Source organism: Mus musculus, chromosome 19 (genome assembly GCF_000001635.26).
Source record: "Mus musculus strain C57BL/6J chromosome 19, GRCm38.p6 C57BL/6J".
NCBI lineage: Eukaryota > Metazoa > Chordata > Mammalia > Rodentia > Muridae > Mus > Mus musculus.
In genome coordinates this window covers 59,156,254-59,170,663 of record NC_000085.6, presented here as the reverse complement: position 1 = coordinate 59,170,663, position 14,410 = coordinate 59,156,254, and the positions used below count along the sequence as shown (strand labels likewise).

The 14,410-nt window shown below is 49.3% G+C and overlaps 1 protein-coding gene across 2 annotated transcripts; it reads left to right on the top strand.

Annotated features, from left to right (window-relative positions):
• The first annotated feature begins 266 nt into the window (after window positions 1-266).
• On the top strand, window positions 267-6,184 carry Vax1 (ventral anterior homeobox 1). Of its 2 annotated transcripts, none has more exons than NM_009501.3 (3): window positions 267-875; window positions 2,006-2,193; window positions 3,890-6,184. In NM_009501.3, the coding sequence occupies exons 1-3, from the start codon at window positions 635-637 to the stop codon at window positions 4,475-4,477; spliced, it is 1,017 nt and encodes a 338-aa protein (NP_033527.1). In that variant the 5' UTR covers window positions 267-634; the 3' UTR covers window positions 4,478-6,184. The 2 variants fall into 2 exon arrangements, with proteins under 2 accessions (NP_033527.1, XP_006526979.1); XM_006526916.2 differs by lacking the exon at window positions 267-875 and adding an exon at window positions 885-1,550.
• Window positions 6,185-14,410: the final 8,226 nt, after the last annotated feature.

The following is a 14,410-nucleotide window of genomic DNA, read 5'->3' as shown; positions in this document are numbered from 1 at the left end:
GTTAGCAATTCAGGATGAATCTTGTCAAAAGTTTTTCTGGAAGTGTGGGTCTTTGATTGTGTTTCCCGAAAGCAAGACCAATCATTTCCGTTTATTCACTGGCTAAACCCCTACTTGATTGGGGACAAGGACAGAAACCATCCATTACGATCTGATATATTATCCAAACAATTTAGTGTATTCGTGAGGTAACTGAAACGTGGGGGCTGCGAAATTACCCGTAATCAATTGCAACAGCGAGTGTGCGTCCCCCCCGGGTGTCGGACAACCACAACTCGGCCGTCTCAGTAACAGGCGGAGCCGCAGCGTTTCGGAGTTGCGCTGTTCGCTACCTGATCGCCAGGCTGGGGACACTGGACGTGCTCAAAGGACGCGGGCGCTGACGAGGCGGCCTCGCCACCGGGATCCTGGACAAGACCCGCCGCCTCTCTACCAGCGCGCCACTCTCCTGTCTGCGCTGACCCTCCGCGGCCGCCGAAGCCACCCCGCGGGGACATTCATTCTGGCGGGCGACCGAGCTTAGGTGCTGCGTTGTAGGGGTTTTGTCCCCTTTTGCTTCTTCTTTTCCCACCCTCCTTCTTTTCTGTGTTTTTTTGTTTTTGTTGTTGTTTTCTTTCTTTCTTTCTTTTTGCCTATGTTCGGGAAACCAGACAAAATGGACGTCCGGTGCCACTCGGACACCGAGGCCGCCAGGGTCTCGAAGAACGCGCACAAGGAGAGCCGGGAGATCAAGGGCGCCGAGGGGAGCCTTCCGGCCGCCTTCCTCAAGGAGCCGCAGGGCGCCTTTTCCGGGTCTGGCGCTTCGGAAGATTGTAACAAAAGTAAATCCAATTCCTCAGCGGACCCAGATTACTGTCGCCGGATCCTAGTCCGAGGTAGGGATGGGCAGGGCTTTGGAACGCGTTCTTTTCGGGGTAATTCCCCTGCCGCAGCTTCGCGTCGCTGCTTAGGGCTGGCGAGGACTTGGGAGAAAGTTGTTGTTGGCCCTTTTCTTTCTTGGGTCCGGTCGGTCGCGGGGACCTGTGCCTGGGGCTCCTCTCAAAGCGCTCTTTCTGGGCCCTAGCAGTCCGGAGGGGCCCCGCAGCACGGTTGCGGGAAGGAATCCAGACCGTGACTGTGGACCGGCCACCAAGCTGGGGCTCGGACCCAGCTCCTCCAGGGGAACGTGCGCGCGTCCTCCGGCCTGCAGGCGTGTGTGCCATGGAGGGCAGAGCGCACCCGATGGAGCAGTGGGCTAGGACCCGTAGCCTCCCGCCGCTGGCCAGAGCCAGCCAGTTAGCTGGTAGGGCTGAGGGCCCTGGCGCTGCGCTCCTGGCCTGGCTGCAGTGGCCTAGAGAGATCGCCGACCTGCGTCGCAGGTCTGCGAATGCCGCCTCTTTGCTTCGCTCGTCCTCGCTCAAGGAGCGGTGTGCGCTCCTCCCGGGCACTGGTGGCGCTGAGGCCCAGCTTCAGCCGGCGCCGCCCCCGCTAGCTGTTAGCCAGGCCCCGCAAGCCGACATTCAGTCCCTCCTCCTTCTGCTGTCTGGACTGAAGCGGGCCGGAGACCCGGGGTAAGGGTGGGGACCACAGGAGTGCAGGCTGCCCTGCAATCTGGGACCATACTGGGAGGTGGGGTTACCAGTAAGAGCCCCTTTGGGCTACTGGGGACTCGGATCACACACCAGAGGCCCCCTAGGCCGGAAGGAGCATTTACCTATTTGGAATTCAGGTTTGTTTTTTGTTGTTGTTGTTGTTTTTGTTTTTGTTCTTGTTTTTTATTGTTTGTTTGTTTCCTCCTCCGGTGTCTGGGAGAACTCTTCAGAGACAGTCTGGTTACTCTCCCAGTTAATAGTATGAAGTTAGCCCCCTTGGCCTCCATACACTCAGAGAATCTCAGCTTTATGATTGCGGCCACCCCATACACTGGCAGCAGCCTACCGGAGATTTGTCCCTAGCTAGCTCTGATCAAGGAGGCAGAGAAAACCGGGGGCGGAGGTTCTGGTGGCTGACGTCTACCCTTTCCTAGATGCCAAGGGGTCTATCCGAGAAATCATCCTGCCCAAAGGCTTGGATCTGGACCGGCCCAAGAGGACTCGCACGTCCTTCACCGCGGAGCAGCTCTACAGGCTGGAGATGGAGTTCCAGCGTTGCCAATACGTGGTGGGCCGGGAGAGAACCGAGCTGGCTCGGCAGCTCAATCTCTCTGAGACCCAGGTACCTAGCTGCCAGGTGCTCACACCACCAGGCTTCCTCTTCCCCTCTCCAGGATGACAGCTTGCCTTTCCTCACAATCTACCTAGCTTTGGACCAAACCTCCCAGGGACGTGGAGGAAACGGAACGAATGGGGACGAAGGTCTTAAGGCTCCCTCCTCTTTATTAAACTGTCTTCTCCTCGTTCACAAATCTGCCAGTCTAATTTCTGCATACCTTGACTTGGCCTAGGGACCCCATATTCTGTCCTTCTGGAATTCTTTTTGACTCTTAGGAATTTTTGGATGGCTTCTGATTTTTAAAAGGCTGTTTTCCCCCATTTGGATACATACCATCTTGGCTATATTCCCAGTAACACCCCATTTTGGGGCTTTTAGCTTTACTCAGCACCTAGATCAATTCTGCAGGAATTAGAAAGCGGTGCCAATTCTCAGAAACCTGCCTGTGCAAAGCTAGCGGCCCCCACCCCTTAAACAGCCAGCCGGACCACCACTCTGGGATCCTAAGAGGCCTGTGCCAATGACAGGGCGTGTCAGTCAGATGGGCAGCAAATCTGGTGACTTGGGTGCCCACCGTGTATATTGTGTCTTTTGCATTTTAGGTCCTCTCCTTACCATAAAGTCCCATGCTGCTTTGGAGCTGACCCTGTGAGCTAAGGGCCCAGAGCATTAGAGGGAGATTTTGTCCCTTCCGGACTGTTGAGGGGTTGGTCAGTTCTCTTTCTAGTTTGTTTTCCTATGCCCAGCCCTGAAGCAGGTGGAGAGCATTTTAGGCCTAAAATCTGGAGGGAATACTGAGAACTGAGGGCAGAACAGATGGGGAAATCTGAGTTTAAGTTGGCATCATAACCTTTTTTTTTTTAATTGTGTTAACCCCCGTTTAGCTTTCAAAGCCTAAATAGGATGGGTTTTCCATACAGCGACTACCCTCCGTTCTAGGCCAGAAGAAGCAGAAGGGAGGGGGTGGAATTTATTTGGTCTCCCCCAGCCTCCTATCTTCCTCCCATGATTCCAAAGTTTCCAGTGGATTGCAGAGGGTGGGCTAAATGAAAAGGAACGTTTAGACCCTTCAAACCAGCTAGTAAAGAAAGGTGGTGGAGAAAGCTGCACAAATGTCTGCTTTCCACCCCGACCTTGTCTGTCTGCAGCTGTCTTTTGCCTAACAAGCAGGGAGCAGTTCCTCAGAGCCTCTAAGAGGCGCAAGTAGATTTTCTAGTGCTAAATTTGAACTCACTAGTCTAGATCTGGATCTAGCCTGAGACACTGATCCCCAGCCACTTCAGCTTTCTGCACAGCTTTGCTCTGGCCTTAAGCTCTCAGCCTGTGCTGATTCTCCAGTTTGTGAACCCAAAACTGTTCCATGAGTACCGCAGCAGCACACTGAAATACCTCTATCTTTCTTCCCTAGTGGCGTGGACATTTTTACTACTTTGCTTTTGTAACCCGCGCTGGCCTGGGCCTGCTTGCATGACCCGGAAGCGTAGTCCAGTGGAGTGGTGTCCCCCTCGTGGTGGCTGTTGCTCGCTAGCCGTTAGCTGCTTAGGAGCTGAGACCCTCTGCTGCGGGGTGGGGCTGCGGCGAGGGCTGAGGTTGGGGGAGGGTCTCACACGCCCTCCCGCCCCCCCAAACCCTGCAGCTTTTGACCCTGCTTTTTTCCTGTTGCTCTCTCCCACTTTTACTCCTGCCTCTCTGCGCGCAGGTGAAGGTCTGGTTCCAGAATCGGCGGACTAAGCAGAAGAAGGACCAGGGCAAGGACTCGGAGCTGCGCTCGGTGGTGTCGGAGACCGCCGCCACGTGCAGCGTGCTGCGGCTCTTGGAGCAAGGCCGCCTGTTGTCGCCTCCCGGGCTGCCCGCCTTGCTGCCGCCCTGTGCCACTGGCGCTCTAGGCTCGGCGTTGCGCGGGCCCAGCCTCCCGGCCCTGGGTGCAGGCGCTGCCGCGGGCTCCGCCGCTGCCGCCGCCGCTGCCGCCGCCGCCACTGCCCCGGGTCCCGCAGGCGCGGCGTCCCAGCACCAGCCGGCCGTGGGCGGCGCTCCCGGCCCAGGGCCTGCAGGGCCGGGAGGACTGCACGCGGGAGCACCGACTGCCAGCCACGGTCTCTTCAGCCTGCCGGTGCCGTCGCTGCTAGGCTCTGTCGCCAGCCGCCTGTCCTCCGCCCCGTTGACGATGGCTGGTTCGCTAGCCGGGAATTTGCAAGAACTCTCAGCCCGTTACCTGAGCTCCTCGGCCTTCGAGCCTTACTCCCGGACCAACAATAAAGAAGGGGCCGAGAAAAAAGCGCTGGACTGATTTTAAGTGTTACCCTGTATTTATATTTATAACATCTCTTGTGGTGGTATTTATGAACTCGCCTGCGTTAGGCGCCCAGTGCTCCTGCGCTGGCCTTCCTGGCCCCCACTAGGCTTCTGACGCCCCCACCCTCACCCCACCCCACCCCGCACCCCACCCACCCCGTGCAGGCTACTGGTTTCAACTTACTCGGGCTGTTTTGCTCTCTCTACTTTTCCTCCCTCCCTCCAACCCGGCTTCTTTCTGAATCCAGGAATGATCCAAAGAATTGGGGAGAAATACCCGAATTAGCCAACCCCCACCCTGCTAGCCAGGGAAGGAACAGACTGAGCCTAAGTCCAGGTCCTGACACCTGTTCTGGATAGGAGCACTACACAGTGCTTCTATGAATATTCGCAAGAGGAACTATGTTTGTAGGGCGCCAGGGACCGGAAAGGCTTCTTGGTTTTTAAGACCCAAACAGAAGGGCCTATGCCCTCTTGTCAGAGAAACCAGGGCTTTGGGAGAATTCCTGGCCCCGATTTTTAGACCTCTCAGGATAATTGGTGCATACTCAGCTCCTGTCTAGAACAGAGCTGATGGGTTTTATTCCCTTTAGGAAGATTATCGCAGGCTCTCCGACCCCCAGAAACGATCAAGCAAACATCCTGTTAGGCAAAGGTGGTTATAAATTTGATCTAACAGCAATAAAGCAAGAGTAATTTTTACATAAAACCAGATGAAGTTTTACCTGTTTTTAAATATTCATAAATAGTTGAGTTTGCAAGATGTACGGAAATCGGGCTAGAGAACGCACTACGGGACGTGCGAAATTAAAATCTCTCGGGTGTTGTGACTTTAGGTAGGAATTTAAAGAGGAGAAGAAAAGCCAATGACAGAAGGTTGAGAATCTTTTCTGGGACTGTTCTGGGCGGTGGCCCACAGCTTCCTGCTCCTCGCAGGAGAGAGCTCGGTGGCTGGTGTCAGTCTCCTGTCACAGGGGCTTCTTCTTTCTAGAGGCTCCCCGAAGGAGCTACAGCAGAATAGTTGGGGCTGGAAGTAAATCAGCATGCATTATATTTGCTTTGGCTTCTAAACACTATCTACAAAGGCTTTTCACCAAGCAGGAAGGGCCGGAATTTTCGAGCAGTTGCTTTTCGAAGGACAGGTTGGGGTGCCTGGCTTGGCCTTCACAGTTCATAGTTTCTTGGTGCCAGTGGTTCCTTGTATGGCAGGCAGGGCAAGTACTTCCTCTCCCTTCTCAACCCTAGGGCGTCAGACATCCCATCCCAAGTTAAAACCCTTACCACCACGCGGGTGCAGCCCCAGCCCTCGCAGCAAGGGCAGCCCCCAGAGCCATCGCCACTCGCAATTTAACCAAAACCACAGGCCCAGAGAGCGAGGTGCCTCAGTATCTAGAATGTATTCACCCATCTGAAACAAGCTCAAAACATTTTAAAGAAAAAAGTAACTTTATTGTAAATTATTTACATCCGAATTTTTTCATCTTTCTTTTTCCCATTTCTTCTCTCTCTCTCTCTCTCTCTCTCTCTCTCTCTCTCTCTCTCTCTCTCTCTCTCTGCAAATAGCGAAGAAAATAACGAACGATTCAAACGCGGGTAGGTGTCACTGAATCCTGGCTACTAATTGTGTTCTGGACGTCTTGGCTCTTTGGATGTTTTTGTATTTATGTGGTGAGAGTGAAATATATATATCTATGATGATAAAGTGTATTTTTGTCTTATATTTGAAAGATTTAAAAAATCACACACATATCCACCCCCACCCCCTCCAAAAAAGAGAAGGCCCAGCAAATGGTGAGTCTGGTGAGTCTCAGGGTTAGGCTTTGAATCCAGAAGTGCAGTGAGGGAGAATGGGCACATCCTGTGGCCAGGGTAGAGAATGGGTTTGGGGAGGGTGTTGTTTTGTCCCTAAGGAGACCTGCATTTTTTTGGCTTCCCACTTCTTTGTCCGGAAGTATGGGTTCCTCAGGGTCATCCTCTCTGTCCTGCACAAGTTTCTGTCTCCTAATGTTCTCTGTGTTTCTAGAGTTTTCCAGCTGCATCTACTTTAGGAGTTTGTGGAAATACAAGGTCCTGAACAAACTAAATTTTAATTAATTTCTTTTGACTTAAATATCTCTTGACTGTTAAACAAAACCTTTTTAGGGCAAAAGAAAACGAACTAGATATTAACTTCTCTCTCTGAGTGTGTGTGGCTCTCCTTCATCCTTCCCCCAGGACATAGGTTGTGGCTCTGGAAGAGGGCATGGCAGTCTGAACTTGGGGGAAGGTGGGAGTGTCTTGGAAAATGGTGGCAGTGGACATGACTTCCTCAAAAGTTCAAGCGGTGGACACAGGGTGGCATCTTCACAAGTGGGTGTCGCTAGTGCTCGGACCACAGTTCCTAGGTGTTGCAAGCCAGTCCCTGAACCTCCATTCATATGCTGTGTCTATATTCCCCAGTGGAGGAATCCAAAGGCAGGGAGAGATGTCGGTATGGACAGCAGATCCTTGAAGTGACTAGGAAGGCCTGGGGGTGGGGTGGGGGTAAAAGCAGGGGCGGGGGACAAGAGGGGAGGCGGGGTGTCTATGGGGTCTGCTGACATCAGAGCAGCAGCCCACACACACAGTCACTCTTTGCTTTTCAAGTAGGCCTCACACCCTCAGTTCTCTCTCTCTCTCTCTCTCTCTCTTTCTTTCTTTCTTTCTTCCTCTCCTCTCTCTCTCTCTCCCTCTTTTTCCCAGATTCCGTTTCCCCCCTACCCTGGCTGCCCCAAAGCCATGGCTGTGTGGGTGGGTTGCTCTGTCTTCTCTGTCAAAGCTGGTTGCTGGGGCCCTCCTGGGATAAAAAAAGGGGGGAGAGAAGGTGGCATAATCTTACAGAACAAAAGAAAATTCAAAATCCCAGCCTTAGGGTCCCCAACATGCTTGGCCCCTCTGCAGCAGAGGCCTGGGAGGTTTCTTCCTGGCTCCCTCCTTCTAGCCCCACCCCCTGCTTCCCACTTTGCTTTTTTCTCCCTAGAAGGGTAAGTACCCCCACCCATGCTTCTCCCTGTCACCTCCCTTCCCTCTTTGGTTCTGGGCAAAAGCTGCTAAGCTTGGTGCCCACTACTTAGGAAGCACAATTGTTCTTAGAGGGCCTCTTCTCCCCCGAAAATGAATCACAATTTTAATTAAAAAACGTTTGTAGACAATCCATTTAATTTTAGTTCCTGTCTTGTTATCCCTCCTTCTGCAAGAGCCTCCAGCAAGCTGCCTTACTGTCGGGAGGCCTCTGGAAATGGAGACGCATAGGCCAGGGAAGTGACTTCTGTGACAACAGCTGGCTCCACTTGGGAGAGGTGGGAGGCCTCCTGGGAGTAAAGGAACAGCTGGGGGAGGGCTGCTAAGAGGGGTGCCATCCTCAAGCCTGCGTACCAACCGCATCATCCACTGTTGTAGAGCAGACAGGAAAGGAAAGAAAGTCTTCTTCTCACCAGCTGTGTTTGCTGGCCAGGTCTGATAAGGCGCTTAGGGAGCTGTTCACTTTGGTTTGCCCACAGACTTGTCCAGTCTTGCAGCAGGTCTAGCCTCAGCCAGACGTGTTGCGTGCGCATGCGCGCGCACGCGCACACACGCATAGTTCTTTTATTCCTAATGGTAATTTTTGGAGGGAAGTTCAGCCCTGTTTTATAGATTCAAACAGGGTTGGAGCAAACGATTTCCTCAGAACCATCAGATCCTTGAGCCTGGTCTCCTTTTCTATCCTTTCCTCCCTCCAGCCTTCATAGGCTCCCTTCTTCCTTCTTTCCTGGTATCTGGAATTTGCAACCTGTTTGTCCCCTCCCATTTCTAGTGTTGCAGCTAGGGTGCTCTTAATGAAAGAAGGGTCTGAGTTTCTTCCTGCATTCTGTATTCTTATATGGCACTATACCATAGTGCTTGTTCCTCTATTTCTCCCTGGAATACCTTCAACAGCACTGGTCTTACACTTTCTTTTAACATTTGTTTTAAAATTACAGTTAGACACCTATAAAGTACGCGAAGCTTGAGTATATAAGTTGGATGTAAAGGATTACTTACACACACACACACACACACACACACACACACACACACACGCACGCACACTCCCGACTTGTTCCCGTGAAACCCCTTTGCTTTCTTTCTCTTCTGACTTAGAGCATTTGTGAACACTAATTGGGAAGAGCCCTTAGATCTTATTGCTATGTCTCCTGCTCACTCTAAGAAGTCTTTCTAAGGTTCTCTGAAGGATTTTCAGGACACATACTTCTAACTCCCTGACACCCCAAGTCTCAGGAACTTGACGGCACAGCTGATCACAAACGCTTGACTAGGTCAAAGTTTTCCAAGATTTAACTTCAATAGCACCTGTTCCAACCTCTTATAGTGAAAATTCTTTAACTCTTTTCCTATTTGGGGAATCAGAAGCTTGGGGGGGGGGGTTGTGCTTTGCATGTGTGTGCCTCTGCGCATGCGCGCGCTCACATGGCGGCTAGAGGTCAATGTTAAGTGTCTTCCTTTCTTGCTTTCTACCGTACTTTTTTGAGACAGGATTTCTTACTGAGCTTGGAGGTTAGAGATTCAACAAGATTAGAAGACCAGGGTACTCCAGAGAACTTTCTGTCTCTGACCCCAAAGTAGGCTTTTTATTCCGGTCCTGGTGATTCAAATTGAGGTCCCTATGCTTGTGTGCCAAGCACTTTACCACTGAGCCATCTCCTCGGCTGTGCACTTTAAACAAGTTTCCAGTGAAATTCTTAATCACACGTGCTAACATGTGAGAGCCACTGCATTAAACGACAGACTCCCCACCACAACTGTGTCCAGCATGTGGCCCGGAGAGTAGGAGCTGGTGCAAATACAATGAATGTTTGTTAAACAAATTAATCCCCCCTTTTCTGACCCAGTATAGAGTTTCTTGGGCTACACACTGTAATGTAATACCGTTTTACACACGGAAATCATTACATGCCACAGCATTTTTTACTTGAATATGTGTCACGTCGGTGGAGCAGGGGAGGAACAAGGAGCCACCTTTGCAGGGCTCTAAGCCCTCTGCAAGGGTCTTTTGTAAGCTCAGCTCTGAACACCTTGATGAACACATTCCTGCTCTCTTCCAGCCCTGGTAATTTAAAAGAATAGAACAGGAACCCATTAGGCCTGGTGGACTTGTTCTTGTTCAGCTGACACCAGAGGCGTTGGCTACCAGGACAGAAGCTCTGACGAGGCACATTGGCTTATATCCCCCTATTCTGACCTGGAGCCCCTTGGAAGGTCTGTGCCACACCCAGGATATCAATGCATACAAGGTAAATATCCTAGCCCTGAGTTCTATCCCAGCCTCCCGCCCCCTTATCCAGAAAACAGAAATTATTGTGCTGGCTGTGGTAGTGCTTACCTATACTTGGATAAAATCACATCATATATGAATAAAAATTTAATATAAAGTTTTTTTCTTTATATAAAACTGTATATGAAAAACTTCCATTGAGAATGTCTGTTGTGCATGTAAAACTGTAAACAGCAACAAACATGAAAACAGACATGCATTCCTCAGTATTTTCCCAAAGGCTGATGACTCTGGCCTGATACACAAAGGAAAAGCAATTTGTGTTGTTGATTACTATTTGTGACTTTGGAGTCGATGGCTTGGATTCAAGTCTCAGGTCTATCAGTGAATAGCTAGAACTGAGACGGGGCACTCAGTTGACGGTTCAAAGCACATGCCTCTGTATGCCAAAATGAAGACAATAATGGCCCTTACAGCTCAGCGCTGTCCTGGATGATTGCTTAAGACAGGGAACATATCTAGCAAAATCCTCCAGCAAAACCTCCACTCAAGGCTGGAGAGATGGCTCCTCTGTTTAAACCCCTTGCTGCTCTTGCACAGGACCTGGGTACAGTTATCACTAACAACTGTCAGTAACTCCAGCTCCAGGGGGATTCAATGCCTTCTTTTAGCCTTTGTGGTTACCAAACATACATGGTACATATACATACAGAGGCAAAACACTCATACATACAAAATTTAAAAATAAACCAACAAATCTTAAAAATAAGAAATAAAGGAGTTTGAGATGCCTATACTCAAATAGCAATTTTTATAAAACCAGAGTGATTTTCTCTTGGCTTCAGTTTACCCGTCTGTAGAATAAGTGAGGGCATAGGGTATGGTTGGCCTATTCATAAGCTATTTCACTTCTGCTTTTAGAGTGAATACCACACACATTAGTGAGCATAGCCTTTTTTTTTTTACTCCAAATTATGGATAATTGTGGCCGTGACTTGGCAGACAGACCTCAGCTTCAGACCCTTTACATCCGTCCTTTGGAGACCGATTGCCTCCACTAAAAGAGCCTCTTGCCAAGCCATGCCCCATTTCTGAGGAGTCGCCACTGACTTGTAGACACAGTGCATATGTGCTGACCTCACACTTCAACATTCAGTGGTTTCCCAGGACCATCCTTTCTTTCAAACTCCCTGAAGTGTTGGGTGAGATTTCTATTGAGAGTTCAGCGAGATGTCTGAACTCCCCTCCCCCAGCTAACCCTGCTTCCTCCCTTCCCTTCCATAGTTGCTCAGCTTGAATTGGTGCAGAGTAACCTTACTGTGTGCTCAACTCTTATACTCTTGGGGAAGTCAACTGGAGACCCCATATTGGAAAGAACATGTAGAAGACAGCGGTGAGCAAGCCTCATGGTTTAGAATGTAGGACAGTGGACAAAGGCAGACCTGCAGACAGATGAGGACAACCATGGGGGTAACCTTTGGAATTTACACTAAGAATGAATGAGGAGCTACTGAAAATTCCTTCCAAGGAGATGGTGGAAGCCTAGTCTTGCCTTTCAAAGACCTTTCTGGAAGTGTGGGGAGAAGTCAAGGGGAAGTGGTGTGGAAACATCAGGGTGAGAGTTTTGAGGCAGAGGCCCGCTGGGGAGTCCACTCCTACAGAGACATGAGGGGGAAGAAGTACTGCTCTGCTGCTGAGGGTCAGCTGGTCCAGAGGCAACAGAGAGATGGATTCAAAGCATTTTACCAAGGAGAGAATCCATGTTTTAGTACCAGACAGTAGGTGACTGGTGGCACTATTGATAGATCTCAAAACTGGGTCCAGGTGGAACTTTGAAACCATTTCCCTGGCACCAAGATGGGAAATAGATGTGGAGGGTGAAGCTAAGATAGGGTTGACTTGGTCTTTCCCACTTCCATTTTACTGGCAGCCAGTGAGTGACCTTTTTACTTGTCCTCTACTTTATTTCCTGTTATAACCTGTCTTCCTTTTCAGATGGTCTCTTCCCTAGGAAACCTGTTACTCTGGGGTTCAGCTTCAGCTGACTTTTCCCATTTCCCCCTCTCTTCCTTCCTCCTGTTCCTTCTTCCTTCCTCCTCTTTGTCTTCCTTTCTTTCCTCCCACCCTGCCCATGTCTCTTAGAGCCCAGGCTGGCCTCAAACTCACTATATACCTACCACACTGGCCACAGTAATGCTTCTCAATTCTAGATTGTAGTTCTTCTATGTTTTAAAAGTTTTCAGTGGTTTCCTGTTAACCAGAGGACAATTTCAGCTTCCTTCTGTGGTTTAACAAGTCCACTCACCATGGAACCTTGCCAGCTGGTCTTTTTTCTACACATCAATTAATCTCTGTTGTTGTGTTAGTTAGTTTGTTTGTTTGTTTGTTTGGAGACAGGATCTCAGTGTGCAGCCTTGGCTAGCCTAGCACTTCTAATGTAGAGCAGGCTGACCTCAAACTTATAGAGATCTTCCTACCTGCCTCTGAAATCCTGAGATTAAAGACATGTCCTATCACGCCTGGGATACTTACTAATCTTATACCCACATCTTAGTTAGGGTTTCTATTGCTACAATAAAATATCATGACCAAAAAGCAAGTCAAGGAGGAAAGGGTTTATTTGACTTACACTTCCATACCACTGTTATCACTGAAGGAAGTTGGGAGAGGAACTAAAAAAGAGCCCAAACCTGGAGGCAGAAGCTGATGCAGAGGCCATGGAGGAATGCTACTGATGGCCTTACTCTCTCCATGGCTTGCTCAGTCTGCCTTCTTATAGAACACAGGACCACCAGTCTAGGGGTGGCACCGCCTACAATGGGCTGGGCCCTCCACCATCAGTCCCCAATTAAGAAAATGCCTTACATGGAACAACAATATGAACTAACCAGTACCCCCAGAGCTCATATCTCTAGCTGCATATGTAGCAGAAGATGGCCTAGTCAGCCATCACTAGGAAGAGAGGCCCCTTGGTCTTGCAAACTTTATATGCCCAGTACAAGGGAATGCCAGGGCCAAGAAGTGGGAGTGGGTGGGTAGGGGAGCAGGGTGGGGGAAGGGTATAAGGAACTTTCGGGATAGCATTTGAAATGTATATAAAGAAAATGTCTAATAAAAATAAATTAAGAAGAAAAAAAGAAGAAGAAGATGCCCTACGGCTGGATCTTATGGAGGCATCTCCTCAGTTGAGATTCCCTCCTCTCAGACAACTCAAGCATGTGCCAAGTTAACATAAAAACATGTAGCACAACCTCCATCCTTGCTTCGTTTGTTAATTCTCATGTTGTCTTTGTTTTTGTTGTTGTTTTTTGGTTTTTGTTTTGTTTTTTTAATTTTTTTTTTCGAGACAGGGTTGTAGCCCTGGCTGTCCTGGAACTTACTTTGTAGACCAGGTTGGTCTCAAACTCAGAAATCCGCCTGCCTCTGCCTCCTAAGTGCTGGGATTAAAGGCGTGTGCCACCACTGCCTGGCTAATTCTCATGCTTTTTTTTGTGGATTAGAAGATTTTTTTTTCTTTTCTTGGTTTTCAAAGGTGAATCAAGGCACCTTATGAAAAATAATGAACCTCATTGGAACTTGGTGAAAATGAGATGAGCTTCTCTTTTTTAGGATCACTCCTCATTCTTCTGGTTACTTGTTGAACGTTGTTGCCAGGAGCCTCCAGGAGTCTGAGAACCTGTGCTTACAGTATGTGTTGATGACGAAGAGCCCATCGCTGTGATTGGAACGACTGAGGGTAACTCCATTCAGAATGAGAAGTGTCCTGAACAGCAGGCTCATGGTAGGTCTTTCTGTATCTCTGAACAGAGAACGCTCACTAGCTGTTCCCTAATTACCTTCTCACTGAGCCCTGGTTCACCATAAATATCTAACTCATCTCTGGTTTCTTTTACAGGTCATCTGGTTCCAGCCACGTTGGCCACAGTAATGCTTCCTAGCTCTAGATTATAGTTCCTTACTGTTTAAAAGTTTTCAGTGGTTTCCTGTTAACCAGAGCACAAACTCAGCTTCCTTCTGTGGTTAACAAGGCCATTCATCATGGAGCCTTGCCTGTTGCTCCATTTTCCTACACACTAGAACATTATGGCTTAACGTTAGTGAGTTTTACATGTTTAGATTACCCACAAATTGACCCTCTGTCAGGAGGCTCTAACTACAAAGCCGCTCCTCACAGTCCTAACCCACACTGATAATTTCCAGCCCTCCTTCAGGACTCCGTTATATGTCGCGTCTGTTGAGAGACCTCCTCAGAGCTCCCAGGTCAGAAACTGATGGATGCTTGTGTTCCCAGGGACCTCCTGTGGCTTTAAGTCTTGATCGGCTTACTTGCCTGTTTCCGCTAAGACCCTGAAGGTGTGATGGCAGCATGAATTGGGTCTACATAATTTACCTGAGCTCACTTTTAAGAAAAGTGCAGGGGTCACAGTTGGTTCTAATAAGTATTTATGAAAAGCTATTTGCTGTTATGGGCTGGGAGGATGGTTCAGTGTTTTGGCAGAGGACTGGAGCTTGGCTCCCAGCACTCACGCCCAGTACTTGGTAACTGCCTGTAACTCTAGCTGCAGGGGATCTGATGTCTCCCAGTAGACCCTGTAGATAAGGCACACACACACAACTAAAATTAATAAATATATATAATATATACATATATACATATAT

Coding starts and splice junctions, on each gene's coding strand:
- Vax1 (NM_009501.3), top strand. CDS start 635: ATGTTCGGGAAACCAGACAAAATGGACGTCCGGTGCCACTCGGACACC. Junction 876..2,005: donor TCGCCGGATCCTAGTCCGAG/GTAGGGATGGGC, acceptor ACCCTTTCCTAG/ATGCCAAGGGGTCTATCCGA. Junction 2,194..3,889: donor TCAATCTCTCTGAGACCCAG/GTACCTAGCTGC, acceptor CTCTGCGCGCAG/GTGAAGGTCTGGTTCCAGAA.